The sequence below is a fragment of the Cebus imitator genome, unplaced genomic scaffold (genome assembly GCF_001604975.1).
Source record: "Cebus imitator isolate Cc_AM_T3 unplaced genomic scaffold, Cebus_imitator-1.0 Scaffold30, whole genome shotgun sequence".
Classification (NCBI taxonomy): Eukaryota; Metazoa; Chordata; class Mammalia; order Primates; family Cebidae; genus Cebus; species Cebus imitator.
The window spans coordinates 4,040,913-4,059,483 of record NW_016107345.1 but is presented as its reverse complement, the minus strand read 5'-3'; the positions used below and the strand labels follow the sequence as shown (position 1 = coordinate 4,059,483).

The window sequence follows — 18,571 nt, the reverse complement described above, 5'->3', positions numbered from 1 at the left end:
TTTGGCCAGAAGTTCCTCTATAACTATATATTTTTAAGGAGTACCAGACTGCAATAACATAATTCAGGATCATTTTATGGTACATTCCTTCATTAAGTAATTTTCAGGGAGAACATAGAGCAACAAAAGAATAGAGTGTGTGGCATCACACATGGGTGGAGATCAAATTAGGCCCTTCAGAATCATTCTCTGGCTTATCAGTAGGCAAAATAATTCCCCTGGGAAACACAAGAAACATTCTTAAAAATCTCTGCTCAGAACATCTTAATTATGCAGTACCCAAATATTATGTAGAAAAAGGTTTTTAAAACATTTGCAGATCTGATGGGAAAACATTTTTTAAAATTCCACCTCAGTACATTTTTACTTAAAATCAATGATGAAAACTGTCTAAAAATTCTAAATGAAATAGTCTAGCAGTTAACATTTATTAACTCAAATATTGTTTTATTTGCGGAAGGAGTAGGTATAAAAGCTTTCTGAGTATTTCTCATGCTCAACCTTCACCCACCACTCAGAGCTGTGGAGCAGAAACATATTAAACAAATTCTCCATGACCATACTTTCTTGAAAACAACATTATTGTCTAATCCTAGATCCTGATGTGTGCAAATCCTTATTTATGAAATATCTTCAAACAAAAATCCTTAAACTTTAGATACACTACTATTAATATTAAAACATCACACTAAGAAAGATGCTTACAGAAATGTGTTTATTTCTGTAAAATGCAATATTTAACCTAAAAGAAGCTTTTAACAAAAACTTACAGCATGAAAACTGTTGATCAAAAAAGACAGACATGAAAGTACAGTGAAGACCACTTGGGTAGTTTCACAGCTCCTCTGCAATACCCCCACAAAAATGAAGCTAATACACTTGATGTACTGCACATTTCCAAGCTGGATCAAAAAGAACAAAATAAGTTGAAACTAATCCAAGCAATGCGATCACCACATAACCTCTCATATACTATGTATTTCCGTGTCCTAAAGGTCTTACATTATAAATCTCTCTCAAGTCTGTTCCCTTCTCTCTTTCTCTATCACAATCACCCTAAGTCCAAGGTGCCATCAGCTCTCATCTGGATTAGTACAACAGCATCGATATTGGTCTCCCTCCACCTACTCCTACCACAGCACTATCCTCTCAGCCCATCCTCCACACTATAGACAGAATGATCTTTTCGAAAGGCAAAACTGATCAGGTCACTTGCCTACTTCAAGCAGGCAATGGTTTCCCCTTGTTCTTAGTATAAAGTGAAAATTACTTAACCTGACCTACAAGGCAATGCATGGTCTGGTACAATATGTTTCTATAGCTTCAACCTGAATCAAACTCTCCTGGTTCTCCTTGCTCCAGTAACGTTAGCTTTTACTCACACCCTTATTTGTACCACTCTCTCTCTTGCCACTGGGCTTCTGACTGTGCTTTTACCTCAGCCTAGAGTAGTTTCCTCTCCACATTCTCTCAGTTGACATCTCTTTATCCTTTAGATGTATTACTTCCTCAAAGTGTTTCCCAACCTCCCTGACTAGGGCAAATGCCCCTATAATATGCTTGCTCTCCTAACACTATTACCTTTAACCAACAGCACTTAGTCCATTTTTTATTTTTCATTCATCTGTGTGATTCTCAAGTCAATGTTTCTGATGGTTTTATTTGACTTTTATTAGATCATAAGTTCCCTGAATGTAGGAGACATATCTGTTTTTGCTTGTGCTTAGACAAAGTAGGTACATGACAGTTTAAAAAATACATTTCTATAATAGCCATTCTATTATGTTTAATAGCAAAAAAATTAAGTAAAAGTATACCATTAATATTCTGTGCATTCGTCAACAAATTATTCCCTTTTTACCTACCTTGCTTTTTATAACCTAACACAACTTTTTTTCTGAAAAGCTAATGAGAACAAACAAAACAAATGTACAAAAATTGGTCGTGATGAGTAAAAAGTCACTGTGCTCATTGGTTTAAATAATAAATTGAACCAAGCAATGACTTTAGGCAAGCGAGCAAAATACTCCTCCTCCATGCTCACTTACAGCAGGTTTGGATCTACACCCTGAAAAAAGCCCAGAGTGACCTAATTAGCTAAAAGGCTTAAGAAGACTTCCTTGGCAAGGTTTATTCAGATCAAACTGCTTCAAAGCAGAAGCTGTGCTGAGGAAAGCAAAATACTTCCAGGAATTTTACTGGCTTAATGAACATGCATTCTTCTAGTAAGGTAGAATATGGTTAGAAAATTAATCATATTATGTGTGTAAGGGGGTGCATGCATGTATACATGTAGTATCATTAAAAACAAGGTCATCATTCTTAAAAGAGAAGAACCATAATTTTACCATTATTTTGAAAAATCGAGGACAGCTGTACTATTTATGCGATTCAAAGAGTGGTGTGACTATTTTAGTTCAGTGAGCTTTTACTTACTGCTAAGACATACAAACTCTAATTAGATTCTTATACAGACTTGGGTAAATTGAATCTAACAAAATACAGAAAATATTCTTTCTTACTACTACTTAAACAATATGTTATAGATAAATGACATACAATTTCAGTTGTTTAAGACTAAGGACTATATAACAATCAGAAATAGTTTAAATGAATATAGGGAAAGTGCTTCTTACAGATTCTTTTCAAACTAATATTTTTTAAACTACTCAAATAGCAATACAAACACATTTCACATTGAAAAGAATTACACAATCCAATATAAAACCACACATGGTAAAGTTTAAATTATTTCCTTAAATTAGAATATTAAATTTTACATAAGAGCAAAACTATAGGAAACAAAAATATTAACAAGAAGGAATTATTGAACTCTCTTTAACCCACAGTTTAGATGTGCATTATTTTTACTCTAATTTTAAACATTAATGCATCATGGATTGAAGACTGTTAAAAGCAAAACTCTAATTAGAATCAAGCTACCTGAAATTAACTGATTGTCAAATAAGCATTCTAAAATATAAAAAGCATTTGTATAGCTAAAGAAGAACTAAAATTGAACATTGTGAAATACCTCTTAACATAGTATTTAATAATTGAAACAATCAGGAATGTATTAGTTAAAAGATAAATACAATCAATACTTTGTGCCATAGATCTGACTAAACTTTAATATCCTTTTACTCTACAGCAAATAGTAGATGGACAGATGGGAAGTGGTGAGGTTAAGCACAAGGTAGAAGATACAGAGGGAAATAAAGAAAATATCTTTAAAATGCCATAAACAGATAATGTGATTCACCTCAAGTCTCCACACACACCCTGACACACAAAGGGCAAGATGAGTAAAAACTGTAGAAGGTAATTTAAGATATATATTATACAGTGTAATACTTATAAAAATAATTTTCAGAAATAAAATGTCTTATACTTTTTTAAAAACTATCATTTCTAAAGAGATCTGGCTATCACTACAAAGAAATAATTTATGGAATGAGTCACCAGGGACTCCTTTAAATCAAAATTTAAATAACGTTTCTAAAATAGAGATAAAGCAATATGTAACTGCAAAAGTTCATAGGTTCTTAAAAGGAAAACTAATGCTATAAGTGAAGTAGAATAGTTAACTTTTAAAATGCAGAACAGTATAAAATAGATTGTTTCAAAATACCTAAGTTCATATCCTTACACCAAAAAAGCACTCACATGTTAGAAGTTCTTTTCCTGTTTTATAATCATGAATAACTAAAGAGTCTGAAAATAAATAATTTTAAAATTCCATGTATTTAAGAACTATTAAATAAGAGATATGCTTCCTTATCATCAAGTTCAGAAACATTTATCTTAAGTATTCAGTGATCATGGAAGCGTTCAAATTCTTTTGGTGTGGACAGCGTAAAATTGCAAATTGAACTCAATATTCAAAATATCATCAAGCAAGAAAGAACTAGTGGGCTATATAAAGGCAAAACCTTTCAAACTAACTTGATACTTACCAATAATCCACAGTATAAGAAGGTAGTCTATTCTTTCAAGGGCTGGCCCCATTGTGTTTTTCTTATCCTCATTGTAGACAAGAGAGTATAGATTAAGCAACAGGAGGAATGTGAAATAAGATGCTCCATGAATGATAAATTTCATAAAAGGTGTGTGAATGATTCTGCCAAACTGAGATTTGGGAGCTATCAAATAACAAAGTGACAAAACTGGCCAAAAGATGCCTACTGTCAAAACAGTCATTATCTTCTTACAGGTGGGCTTACGTCGGTAACCTGACATCTGTCCAAACCAAACGGTGTTCAGGAACTGCTGGCAGTTAGACTGGGAGACAAACTGAAAAGAACAAACATACACACACATTAAAAAGAAAAACAACCAAAGGAAACCTTTAAATACTGATTGATACTCAAAGTTTACTGAATAAGAGTTTAAAAATCAATTCTACACATTGAACACGATTTTCCCCCACTTTTCGAACAAGTAATACAAGCATGCGGAGGTTAAGAGGATAGACTATGGAGCCAGATTACTCAGATTCAAATCTGGGCTCTGCCACTTAGTAAATGACCTTTACCAAGTTTTTAAATTTCTCTAAGCCTCAACCTCCCATCTGAAAAATGGGAATAATAATAGTATCTACTCATAAAGTTGTGAAGATTAAAGGTAATGCCCTTAGAATAGTGCCTGGTTCATAGCATGCACTCTAAGTATTAACTATTATTATTAACCTACTTAGCCATTTTATGTTTAATATAGAAACTCTTATAATAATGGTTATGAAACTTCAAAGTTAACATGCACAATCCACAGAAAAAGATACTACTAATATTGGACATCTTCAGTCTAGAGAAACTATTGATTTTAGTTACAAGAAGCCAAGATGCCAAGATAGCAAAAACAATAACAAGCTAAATATATTAGACCTATTCTTGTTCCAAGAAAACACTGCAGGTTTTTTAAAATTTCATGTGAGAAGAAAAGGAAAAATATTCCCAAATACAAGAAAAATGTCAGTTCAGGTACAGAAATTAATTTACCAAAGTTTACAAATCTTACTTGACAAATTTCATAGGCAATATTTTTCCAATATAATGCTCATGTTGTGAAGTACAACTTAAGGGTCCAGATAATTCTATATATACTCATGTCATCAGGTTTGAAATTATTATAAAATGATATTATTCAGGTAATCCACAATAATATTTAGTCAACCTTGTTTTAAAATGATTTATCCCGAAATAGAATATAATTTATAGAATTAATACTGAAGTGAAAAAAAGAATTGGACAGAGTTTTATTGCTGTTTATTGTCCTTTCAATAAAATTTCTAATATACTATACAGTCGGCCCTCTGTATCTGTGGGTCCTACATCTGTAGATTAAACCAACAATGGATCAACAATATTTGGAAGAAAAATTCTACAAAGTTCCAAATAAGCAAAACTTGAATATTCTTCATAGCAAGTACTATGTTGAATCCACATGAATGAAATGATGTGTAGGCACTGTATTAGGTGTTAATTGAAAGAGACTTTAAAGTATATGGGAAAGTGTGTATATGTTATATGCAAAGATTTATTTTTGGCAATAAAGTCTTACTTCATTCTTTACTCTTATCCTCAGATTCCAATGTTCTTGAGAAATCTTAATTTGTCCCTCAAGGTGGAATGCCTGAGAGAGAAACAGCTTTTCCTCTCACCAAAAGGATGTTTAGTGACATCCCAAATTTAGTAGTTTCACTTTTCCTCCAAGTAGCAAAGCAATCTCAGGTCTGATTACTGTCCTTGCTATCCTTGCTATTAAATTTTAAACAATTTAAAATTGTTTAGTTAATTATCTCAAATATCTATATAATGATAATTTAATCAACAGTAATGTTAAATATGTATTTGGAACAAAAAGTTTAACTAGAAATGTTCTATTGCAGTGAAATATGGATACACAGTCTTCTTATCATCAAAAGGTGGGGAAGGGGGAGGTCAAAATTTCCTGCTCTTGAATTCAACAGCCTTATGATTGACTTAACTAGTAGATTCTAACAGAAGTGATGCTATGAGACTTCTGAAGGTAGGTCCTAAAAGGCAATGCATCTTCTACTTTGTTCACTGGAACACCCACTCTTTGAGCCAGGTACTGCCATGTAAAAAGCCACCCTGAGGCCACCATGCTGTCAGGAAGCCCAGGCTACATATAGAGGTCACATGTATGTACCCCAGTCAGCCTGCAGAGGCTTCTCAGTCCACACCCTCAAAGTCTGCCCATGACTCTCCATGGTTCCTGTTGTGAGTTCTGAGGAGCCCCACCTTCTGTGGACTCATCCATCTGAGCACCCAGCTCACTCAGAGCTCCCTGTCCTTGAGTCCTCAGCTGCTGTTCTTACACCAGACATGTGAGTGGAGAAGCCTCCATCTGATTATAACCCTGTCATTTATCTCCAGCTGAGTTCCCAGACATGGAGAAGCAGAAACAAATCATGATTGCCATGCCCTTTCCTAATTCCTGACCTGAGAATTCAAGAGCATAATAAAATGATTATGAAATTATTATAAAATAACTATGACCACTAGGTACAGGGTAGTTTGCTATTCAAGATTGATAACCTAGACAAAGCTTACCAACTATTTAAGAAAATATTTTCCCCATTGATCATATTTAGAAATCTAGTTTTAAAAACTACATTTTCACTCATTTTCAAAATCACAAATGATCTTCCTGTCAACTAACAAATATTACTATTACTTCTTGTTTTCTTTTCTTTCATCTGCTTTAGAATGGTACATTTGGTTCTATTTTGACTCCACTCTGTGAGTCCTTCAGTGATATAGATATCATTAGAAAATTGCCTCTTAGATTTTTTTTTTCCTAACCAGGATAAGTTTAGTTCTTTATACCTTTCTTTGAGGTTTTTTTTAAAAAATCACTTTAATTGACTTTATACCTTGTAATCCCTTTTCTCTATCCTTTTCTAGTATTTCATGTCCATTTTAGGTTGTGGAACATAGAGGTAAATATGTTAACCAATAAACATCCTCCATCAATTCCTCCATCAGTTTCCTAATAGCTTTTTGAGGGTCAAATTTTTAACCAAGATAAGAAAAAATTCTGCCCGTAGCACCAAAGGTCCTGTATCTTGCCTTCTGTCATTATGTATTTCAGGCCTCATTTCTGTAACAGTAAAAATTTGATAAGCAAGTTTTATTTAAACATCTATGTTAATAATGAAAATAATGAGTCTTAGAAGTTATACCTTATAGGTACCATTTACCAATATCCCACCCATACTATCAATTAGATATTATTAGCTACATATGAATATCACTGTTTAGTTAATTACATCAAAAATGAAATTTAAAATGCATATCTTCCTGATTTAAGTTCCTAGATCATGTGTATATGTATGCATGGGGAGTAGAAATGGGCATTTCTCTTAATAAAAAGGGATGATGCCAGAAAAGTCAGATTCAACATAGTTATCATACCATGTACCTCTCCACTTTTGAGTTTCACAATGAATTATAAATAAGAAGAATCAGGAAATATATTATCTGACACTTTATTTTTAAATAGAAATCACTATTACTATAGAAGGGGTTATTTATAACCAGATCAATAAAAACGAACCTGCTACAGACAAAACACAAGATGGAAACTTCATTATAAAGTTTGTTTCTGCTACAAAGAATCTTACCTATGTGGCAACTATTTAACAAAAACATTAAATCAACATCCATGTTATAATTATAATCAATGTTACTAAAAATAATAGAAACTACCATTTATAGCATACTTGCCTAGTGCTAATACTCACTGTGCTAAACCCTTTAAGTATATATTCTTAAATAATTATTAAAACAAAAGCCCAAACAGATTCAATAACCATCCCAAGACCCACAATTTTTAGGAAGCAGAACCAGGATCTCAACCCAGATGAGATGCTCCAAAGCCTTTGCTCTGAGCCACTAGACTACTGTAGAGAAAATAATTTACATATATTACGGAAAGCCTCATACCTCTTTTTGGTTATATTTGATAGCAAGTTTTAGACGACTTAAATTCATTCTTTCTTCTAATAATCCCCGTTTGTCAAGAGGCTCATCACTAGATGTATGGTTTAGAATAACTTCCAATTCACGGGAATTCCGGGCCTGTGCAAGTAAATCCTTAGCAAACATTTTACATTGCCGGGCCAGCTCCTCATAATCATTCCTACAAAATGCAGCATTCTGTTATCAGAAATGTTATTTCCGTCTTCCAATTAAGCTGTATTCACTAAAAATGTTTTTACTCAGCAATATTTTAATTCTGACAGTATTACACAAAATCTGAAGTCATTTTCTGTGGATAATCAAAGGAAACTACTAGTGCACAAATTTTCCACAGCTTTGGGGAAAACCATAACACAATTGTGTTCCCTGTGTTCATACTAATAATCTTAGATGAGTACAGTGTTCACTTATATATACCAACGTTTTCCTAAAAATTCTAATAATATTTGTCAACCAGTTCTTCACTTAATTCATTTTCCCTTATTCTCTGTAAGCTTGGCTTAAACTTCCTTTTATTATCTTACCTTAACAACAGACATAATATCTTAATGCTATCCAATCAATATTATCATAAAATTTTTAACTAGATCTTTTTCAATAATAGTCTAGTCTATATGTTTATGTTACTTCTAATATTAAAATAGCATTTTTAAAGTGCTAATTTGAATGTTCAAATTAGAAAGGAACATATTAAAATGCACCTAATAAAAAACTCTCTTTCAGAATCCCTATTCCTTGGATCTTAGGGTTGAATTGCTTATAAACGGCAGGCCTAAACTAAATTATGAGAAATGAAGAAGTTTTAGTATATAATTCTTTTAAAAGTATCAATTACAGCTGGGCGTGGTGGCTCACGTCTGTAATCTCAGCACTTTGGGAGGCCAAGTTGGGTGAATCACCTGAGGTCAGAAGTTTAAGACTGGCCTGGCCAACATGGCAAAACCCTGTCTCTACTAAAAAACAATAAATTAGCCAGGGATGGTGGCAGGTGCCTGTAATCCCAGCTACTTGGGAGGCTGAGGCAGGGAGAACTGCTTGAACCCAGGAGGCAGAGGTTGCAGTGACTGAGATGGCGCCACTACACACCAGTCTGGAAGACAGAGCGAGACTCCATCTCAAAAAACAAAAACAAAAACAAAAAAAAAACCAAATACATTAACTATATGTCTAAGCTTAATAATAATTTAAGAATAAAGTCAGAAATAAATAATTATGAGTCCCTGATGTTGGGCTTCAGAAAATTATGTTTTTATTCAGTTGTTTTCCCAAACAGAAAGGAACGGGAAACAGAAAGATTTCCCACTGGTTAGTCTTTCTATGTAATGGGGTTTTCCATGAACTGGCTAAATAAAAATATAACTTAAAGGATAAAAACTTCTTCTTTTTTTTCCACTGTGCAACCCACTTCAGCGCCAGCAGGCTACAGGCACAGAGGCCAGGCAATGGTTTGGGGACACAGTTTGCTCTGGCATGGGTTACTATGACAGGCCCAGGGGGACGGGAAGAATAAAAGCTTCTTTGCCATAATTTCTCTCATTAATTATCTGGACTTTCTATGTAGTCAAAACTACCTGAGAATAAGTAATTGGATTTATTTAACAAATTAGGCACTCCCTGCTTCTTGATTTAGGAATCTAACTGGCAGATGGGAATGTTTATCAAAAGTATATATTATTACAAATATATTCCGTCTTTGGATAAACATTTGATGGACTATGAGACTCGAAAGTGAAATTAATACATTTTATTAATCTAATTTGCTTTATTTCTAATAGATTACTAAAAACAAGTAAGTGGCTGTACAGTTTAGATGGAAATAGAGAGAACCACAAGCAAGAAGTCCCATATTCTAGTTATAACTTTGCTCCTACTTTCAGTTTTAACTCTGTTCCTAATTGGATGCTGCTATTAGTAAAAATCTAGCATTTATAAATCTCTTCCCCTGTCTATAAAACACTGGATTGAAGTAAATGGGTTCTATGATCACTTCCAAATCTAACTTCATTATTTTATGATTATATAATCATAGCAGTTGCTTCAAATCATGTTTGAAAGGAGTTGAATAAATTTTGTTTTATATGATAACTCAGAACTCATATTATGAGGTTACAATAGGAAGTTCTTCATATTTAAACAGAATAATTTAACAGCCTCATGTACTGATAAAGCTAAAAGTAGCAACAAGTTACATTTGAACCACGTTTTGTGTGTTCATCAAAGTACATACTTTATGTCATATCAAGTTTAAACAAAATTTAAATTATCCAAGTTAAAAGACAGTAGTTCCAAACTTGAAAACATAAGGAGGTCTCTTTCTAGTTTCTGGAACTCAGGCCTATGAAGCACACATTAAGTACTGCTGTTAAAGCTAAAGAAAACTCAGGTTTCTTATTGCCCTTCCAGTAAGTAGAAGTTTGAACTTTCCCAATTTTGTCAAGTCACTGAAAGAGTGTCACACAAGACATGGGGCTCTAACAGCAGCTGAATAGGAAAGAAAAGGCAGGAAGAGTTATAGGTCCTCAGTAGAAACTTTGCAACAGGCACTAGTAAAAAATTATAATCAATTCCTCCTTCTTCAGAGGGCACGAGGGATGCTTTTCCATAAAGGAAAATCTCAAGGCTTTCTCTCAACTCTACTATTAATAAAAGTAGTTTTCTAAGAACTTTTTTTAAATGTTTACATTAGTAGTTTCATAAGCTGCTATTCCAAAGCCTTTTTTTTTTTTTCATAGAAACTTTGCAACAGGCACTAGTAAAAAATTATAATCAATTCCTCCTTCTTCAGAGGGCACGAGGGATGCTTTTCCGTAAAGGAAAATCTCAAGGCTTTCTCTCAACTCTACTATTAATAAAAGTAGTTTTCTAAGAACTTTTTTTAAATGTTTACATTAGTAGTTTCATAAGCTGCTATTCCAAAGCCTTTTTTTTTTTTTCATAGAAACTTTGCAACAGGCACTAGTAAAAAATTATAATCAATTCCTCCTTCTTCAGAGGGCACGAGGGATGCTTTTCCGTAAAGGAAAATCTCAAGGCTTTCTCTCAACTCTACTATTAATAAAAGTAGTTTTCTAAGAACTTTTTTTAAATGTTTACATTAGTAGTTTCATAAGCTGCTAATTCCAAAGCCTTTTTTTTCTTTTTTCAACTTACTCCCCTAAAGGAAAATAATAGGAGTGTTTCTTTGGGATGCCAAATGCCAAAATTACACTTAATCTTCATTTCAGAAGAAAACTCAGGCTGGGTGTTTATCCCTCTTAATTAGTTGTACTTTATTTTTATGTGTACATTTATTACATATATATTTCTCTTATCAGAAAATCTGAACAAACAGTGAAAAGGGATGTCTGTGTGGAATGTACTTGACTTAAAGAAAGCATTCCATATGCTTTCGAAAGATCTGAAAGATCATTACCCAAGGATGATTACACAATCTGACAATGAGGAGACGTGTGAGAGAGAGCAACTACAAATAAATTTGATCTTGCTTTAGGCTGTAACTCCTACTGTATTCCACACTGCTCTGCAATGCCTTTGGTTAGGTTGAAAAGTAGGGAAGAGATTAAGGGTGGTTAAAGGGTGGCAGAGGGCAGAGGTGGAAGGAATGATGTAAGCAGCACCAGAGTCTGTTCCTTTGAGGGAGAGCAGGGTCTGTTGTCAACTAAGAGGTAACAAGATGCAGTCTTCTTGGATCAAATGTAAATACATACAAATTATTATTTGGGTAATAAAGAAACTGAAGTGGAAGATCTGAAACAAAAGACATTATATAATTTATGATTTGCATTCACTCCCACCTGAATTCCACCTCCACAAGACTTAGTTCTTTTAAATCAGCACTAAGTTCAAATGCTCTCAGAATTGGATCCTCCTCTGTTAACATTATTAGAGCTGGACTGGCCAAACATCGATATATATCAAGACGAAACCTGTGATAAAATTGGATTCCATAATGTAAAATAAACTTATACACATATAATTAGTATTTTAATCTATAATTTTCAAAAATGTATACTTAAGTATTATAAAATTAAAAGAAAGAAAAACTACAGATATATTTATTACAAGTTAACTTCCATAAAAAAACTTAAATATTTTGAGATATAAATATTGAAAACCTTGCTATCCACTGCTTTTTAGAAAATTGTTTTACTATCTCTTTTCAGACATTCAAAATGCCCTTGTTTAATCCAGCTTGATTAAATTAGTATTTCTGGACCAACTTTTTTTTTTTAAGAGACAGGGTCTCGCCCTGTCAGAGTGCAGTGGAGTGATCACAGCTTGCTGCAGCCTGGAACACCTAGGCCAAGGAATCCTCCCACTTCAGCCTTGCAATTACAGGTGCATGCCACTACACCAGGCTAATTTTTAAGCTTTTTATAGAGACAGGATCTTGCTATGTTGCCCAGGCTAGTCTCAAACTCCTGGCCTCAAGTAATTCTCCCACCTTGGCCTCCCAAAGTGCTGGGATTACAGGTGCAAGCCACCGTGCCTGGTTTGAACCTAACATAATTTTAAATAAAATATACGAATAACATAAATTTTTAATATGATGTGGATTTGATGACTAATAAATTTTTTCTTTCTCAGTAATAAAAATACTTTTTTTTTTTTTTTGAGTTGGAGTCTTGGTCTTGCTCTGTCACCAGGCTAAAGTGCAATGGTGCAATCTTGGCTCACTGCAACCTCCAACTCTCTGGTTCAAGTGATTCTCCTGTCTCAGCCTCCAGAGTAGCTGGGATTACAGGCACGCACCACCATGCCCAGCTAATTTTTGTATTTTTAGAAGAGATGAGGTTTCACCATGTTGGCCAGGATGGTCTCAATCTCCTGACCTCATGATCTGCTCACCTCAGCTTCCCAAAGTGCTGGGATTACAGGTGTAAGCCACCACACCCAGCCCATAAAAATACTTTAATATGCTCAAAATATATAATACATTGTTCATTCATCCAGGTTATGAGTTTCAAAGATGTTTCAAATCTTAAGAGTGAAATCATTTACTTATGCACAATCCCTAGCTAATGGGAAAACACTCCATTTGCCATCTATAAATTAATAGTCATATTTCCATACCTAAAGAGAAAACAAACCAGAAAAATTTTACTATAGTTCTTCATTTATAAATATATAAATATAATTCTTAATTTTCACATTTAGTAGATAATATATAATGCATATTTTTCTTTTACTATAAATACATGCTTATTATAAAACATAAAGTAAGCAGTTTGGAAAATGATACTCCAGAATCCTCATCCTCCCATCACCTCCAAACTGCAATCCTCAAAACTAGTCATTTTACAGAGAACTGTGCATATCCTTCCTGATATTTTCTATTCACATAAGAACATAATCAGACATAATATATATAAAGGAACAGCTTGCTTTTTAAAAAATGTAACATATCATGAACGTCTTCCTATGTTACCACATACAGATCCATCTCATACAACTGGACGGAGGTCTATAAGCTCTCCATCAATAAACAATTGGGTTGCTTCTAAATTTTTTCTGCTATAAAAAAAACACAGCAATGGATATTCTTTAGTTTGCATATCTTTTATGCACTTTGAATTTCTAGGGAATATGGCAGTTGTATTTTAAATTCTGATAAATGTTTCCAAAGCAATAAAAACAAGCAGAGCTCATTTTCTCTAACAGCTTAATTAATACTGGGTATTACCAACTCTTTCAATCTAATAGAAAACAGAATTTTATAAGCGGTTTAAAATAAATTTCTTTAGATGCCTGAGCATCTTTTCATCTTAATATTCATTTATACTGCCTGTTCATATTCTTTGGCCCATTTTTTTAATGATTATTTATCTTTCTTTTAGTCAATTTATAAGATCTCTACATATCAAAAAATTAGCCCATTGTCAAATCAAGTGATTCGAATACTTTTTTTTTTTTTAAGTCAGACTCTCACTCAGTTACCCAGGCTGGAACACAGAGGCACAATCTCTGCTCACTGTAACCTCCAGTAGCTGGGATATTAGGTGCATGCCACCACATCCAGCTAATTTTTGTACTTTTAGTAGAGACTGGGTTTCACCATGTTGCCCAAACTGGTCTTAAACTCCTGGACTCAAGTGATCCACCCACACTGGCCTCCCAAAGTGATGAGATTACAGGGGATTTAAATACTTTTAATCTAGTTTGTTGTTTATCTTTCTACTTTGTTTGTAATAAAATTTTCTATGTGGACATTCCAAATCTTCATTTAAACAAATTTATTGATATATTCCTTATTTAGCTTATAGGTTTAATGTCTTACTTAGATACAAAAGTAATCCCGTATAATGCATTTTTAAGAAAGCCAAATTCATGAAATTCAGTTATGATCTATTCAATTAATAAGTATATTAAGGATTTCTGAAGAGATATTTGCCTATACTATAATATCAAAAAACTGAGACAAAAATATGTAATTATGCAACTTATCCTTCTGTTTCCAACAATATGTCTACATCAATTAATTTTATCACACAGTTTCAAAAATAGACTTTTGTATTATTCTACTTTATCGTGTCTCAAGATATAGTAAGGATTAATCACAAAAGGCACAGGAAGAGTAACTTCCAATAATAGTGGAAAGAAGAGGTTGGTAACTATTTGTATCAGACTTATAATGAAACGCCATTATGTGGAAAGCATTTCTGACAAATAATGAAACCACTTCCTTCATAAGATCTATCAATTTTGGTACTCACAACACCATTAAAATAATAGTATGAAAAGATCAATAATTCCCCTCCACAAAAAAATACATAAAACTGAACAAAATTATCCAAAAAGACTAACCATTTCAGCCCACTGGAAACTGTTTATTGAGAATTGTTGATTGTTAAAAAATTGCCAGCGCTGGACGGGCACGGCGGTTCACGCCTATAATCCAGCACTTTGGGAGGCCGAGGCAGGTGGATCACGAAGTCAAGAGATCGAGACCATTCTAATCAACATGGTGAAACCCCGTCTCTACTAAAAAATACAAAAATTAGCCGGGCGTGGTGGTGCGTGCTTGTAGTCCCAGCTACTCCGGAAGCTGAGGCGGAAGAATCACTTGAACTGTGAGGCAGAGGTCGCAGTGAACCGAAGGTTGCAGTGAGCCCGAGGATGCAGTGAGGTGGAGGTTGCAGTGAGCCGGAGGGAGGTTGCAGTGAGCCGGAGGGAAGTTGCAGTGAGCCAAGATTGCCTCACTGCACTCCGGCCTAGTGTCAGAGGGAGACTGTCTCAAAAACAAACAAACAAACAAAAGCCTGCCAGTACTTCAGGCAAGAATGGCCTTGCCTAACTGCCTCCATCACCTCTGCCTCCGTTCAGTCAATGAGGTTTCTAGTTTTGTCAGCCTGTAACTGGTGTACTTGTAGTTTTATGCCAGGGTGCCAAAATCAATTTAATGGGAGGCAAAAGCCTATAGCTCCACTGGCTGAAAGTGATGGACTTGGTGGAAACGGACAGAGAAAACCTGCGGTTTTGTAAGACTGAGGTTGCAAACCAAGTTGAAGCAAGCAGTGGATCAACCAGAAACTTAACAGGGAGAACTTAGAAATGAGAAAGCCATAAATGGATTCACATAAGGTCTCCACAAATTCCTTTCTTAACTAGAAAATTAGTTATGTGTGGGGAACATCAGAGAGTTGGCAAAGTGAAAAGACCCCCCCCAAAAAAAAAAATTAATAAATGCCCACAACTTCAAATGCATTCCCCAACTAACCCACAGATTGATCAGCAGACACTAGAAAGTTTATGGGCTCAAGGTGCATTAGTACAACCTCAGCCCAAGTCTTTGGCCGAGGTATGTAGACACTGAAAGAGTGCTTAGGAATCAAAGCTAAACAATAAAAATGAGAATAAAACACAAACAAAGCAGACATCAATAAATGTACACTACAAGGAGACAAATTCTGTAGGCTAGGCAAGTAATGTAAAAAACAACAAAACTTAGGAAAAAAGTATGCAGAGTTGCTACAATACATACGAAATTGTTTTCAAACAAAGAAATACTAGATATTTAAGGAAAAGCTCCCTCCCTGAGAAGCAACATTAGAGGTTTATCACTATGGGGTGAGGGGATAGACTTCATTAAAATAATCCAATCCATAACTAAAAAAATAAGTAACAATAACAAGCCCCAGGAAAGGGGGTGGGTGGGGAATAGCACACAGAGTTGCTACCATATTATCTAGAATGCCCAGTTTCCAACAAAAAAATTAAGGGACATGCAAAGAAATGGAAAAGTATGATCCATACTCCCAGAAAACAACAACAAAATGCCTGTAGAGTGACCAGATGTCAGATGGAAATCCATGACCCATGCCCCAGGAGAGAAAAATCTGCCTGCAGAGTAACCAGATGTCAGATTTAAAAGAAAAAGCTTCAAACTAGCCATTATAAATATGCTCTCAGTACTAAAAGGACAGCATGATTGTGGAAGTAAGCAGGGTAAGAGGACAATGCCACATCAAATGGAGAATGTCCATAAATGGAGAAATAATGAAAAAGAATACAATGGAAATTATGGAATTAAAAAATACAATGACTGAAATTAGAAATTCACTAGAGAGGCTTGCTATGGGTTGAACTGTATCCCTCCAAGTTTCATATGCTGAAGTTCTGTCCACCATTACATCAAAATATAACTATTTGGAAATGGAGTCCTTAAAAAGGAAATTAAAACACAATGAGAACATCAAGGTGGGTCTAAATCTAATATGACTAGTGGCTTTCCAAAAGAGGGAAATTTGGAGACAGGCATGCAAATGGGGAGAATGCCATGTGAAAATGAAGAAGCTATCTACAAGCAAAGGAGAGAGGCCTAGAACAGCTCCTTCCTTCACGATCCTCATAAGAAATCAACCTTGGCAATATCTTCATTGCTGACGTCTAGGTTTCAAAACTGTAAAGCAAAACAAAATTTGTTTGTTTTTTATTGAGATGGAATCACACTCTGCTGCCCTGGCTGGAGTAAAGCGGCACGATCTCAGCTTGCTGAGCCTCTGCCTCCAGGGTTCAAGCGATTCTTCTGCCTCAGCTGCCTGAGTAGCTGGGACTACAGGTGTGTGCCACCACACCCAGCTAATCTTTTTGTATTTTTAGTTTCACCATGTTGGCCAGGCTGGTCTCAAACTCCTGAGCTCAAGTGATCCTCCCACTTGGCCTCCCGAAGTGCTGGGATTACAAGTGCTAGCCGCTGTGCCCAGCCACAAAATTTGTTTTTCAAGCTACTTTAGAGTATCTCATTATGGCAGCCCTGGAAAACCCAGGGCTCAACAGTAGCTGTGAACTGGCAGAAGAAAGAATTAGCAAACTTGAAGATATATTGATACAGATTATGAAAGCTAAAGAACAAAGAGAAGAAATAACAAAGAAAAATGAGCAGAGCCTAAGAGAGATGCAGAACACCATTAAGCATAAAACATACTCATAATGGAAGTACCATGAGAAGAAAAGAAAAAGGAGAAGAAAAATATTCAAAAAAATAATAGCTAACAACTTCCCAAATTTCGTGAAAAACAACCAACACATCCAGGAAGCTCAAAAAACTCCAAGTAGGATAAATGCAAAGAGAACCACAAACGGAAACATCATAATAAAAGTGCAGAAAGTCAAAGACAAAATCTTGGACGCAACAAAAGAAAAATAATAGGTTACATAAAAGGGAATCTGAATATTAACAGCTGACTTCTCAGTAGAAACGGATGCCAGAAAGCAGTGAGATAACATATTCAAAGTACTCAAAAAAAAAATTTTAATTGTTAATGATAAATCCTAAATCCAACAAAGTGAATGTTCAAAAATAAAGGAATAATAAAAACTTTACTAGCAAAACAAAAACTGACAGAATACATTGCTACCAGAACTGCCTTACAATAAATACAAAAGCACATTCGTCAGGCTGAAAGCAAGTGATTCCAGATAGAAATTCTAATGCACACAAACAAGCAACACAGTAAATGTAATTATGTAACTATAAGATAAATCATGTTTTTTCCCTTTAAACTCATGTATGTTTTTCAAATTTCCATATAGAGCATTAATACAAAAGGAATTATAAATATATTTTTTTCTTCTTTTGTATCTTAACTGATTTAAAAAGCAATTATATAGAATATTTATAGACTAAAAAGTAATGTTTGGCCTATAACATATAGAAATATAACATATTTCTATTTACATTTGGTGTAAATATTTTCCAATAACAGCATATAGTAGGTAGGTGCAGCCAAAGTTGTAATGAGCTAAGGAAATGACTAGAGATGGTAAAGTAATAACAATGTTTTCTTGGGTTAGTAGTATTAATAGATACAATACATATAACAAAAATATCATTATGAGAAAGGAAAGAAAATACAAATGTATTGAAGTAACATTTTTATATGTTATTGGTATTAAGCTAGTATAAATCTGAAGCTGCTAGGCACAGTGGCTTATGCCTATAATCCTAGCATTTTGGGAGGCCAGCAGGTGAACTGCTCAAGTCCAGGAGTTGAAGACCAGCCTGGGCAACATGGCAAAAGCCCATCTATAGAAAAAAACAAAAATTAGCTAGGCATGGTGGTGCA

The 18,571-nt window shown here is 34.4% G+C and overlaps 1 protein-coding gene and 1 non-coding gene across 4 annotated transcripts in view; both read right to left on the bottom strand.

Moving 5' to 3' along the window:
- Positions 1 to 18,571, bottom strand: part of TRPC1 (transient receptor potential cation channel subfamily C member 1) — a 77,825-nt gene that overhangs the window by 18,794 nt on the left and 40,460 nt on the right. For all 3 annotated transcript variants that reach the window (XM_017523765.2, XM_017523766.2, XM_017523768.1), the window contains 3 exons: positions 11,801 to 11,932; positions 7,971 to 8,166; positions 3,957 to 4,293 (listed from right to left, as the gene is read on the bottom strand). In XM_017523765.2, coding sequence (XP_017379254.1) covers positions 3,957 to 4,293; positions 7,971 to 8,166; positions 11,801 to 11,932 — 665 coding nt within the window. The remainder of the gene's footprint in view (positions 1 to 3,956; positions 4,294 to 7,970; positions 8,167 to 11,800; positions 11,933 to 18,571) is intronic.
- Positions 9,397 to 9,528, bottom strand: LOC119470431. Its single transcript, XR_005199333.1, has one exon. It is a non-coding gene; the product is annotated as a small nucleolar RNA SNORA42/SNORA80 family (small nucleolar RNA).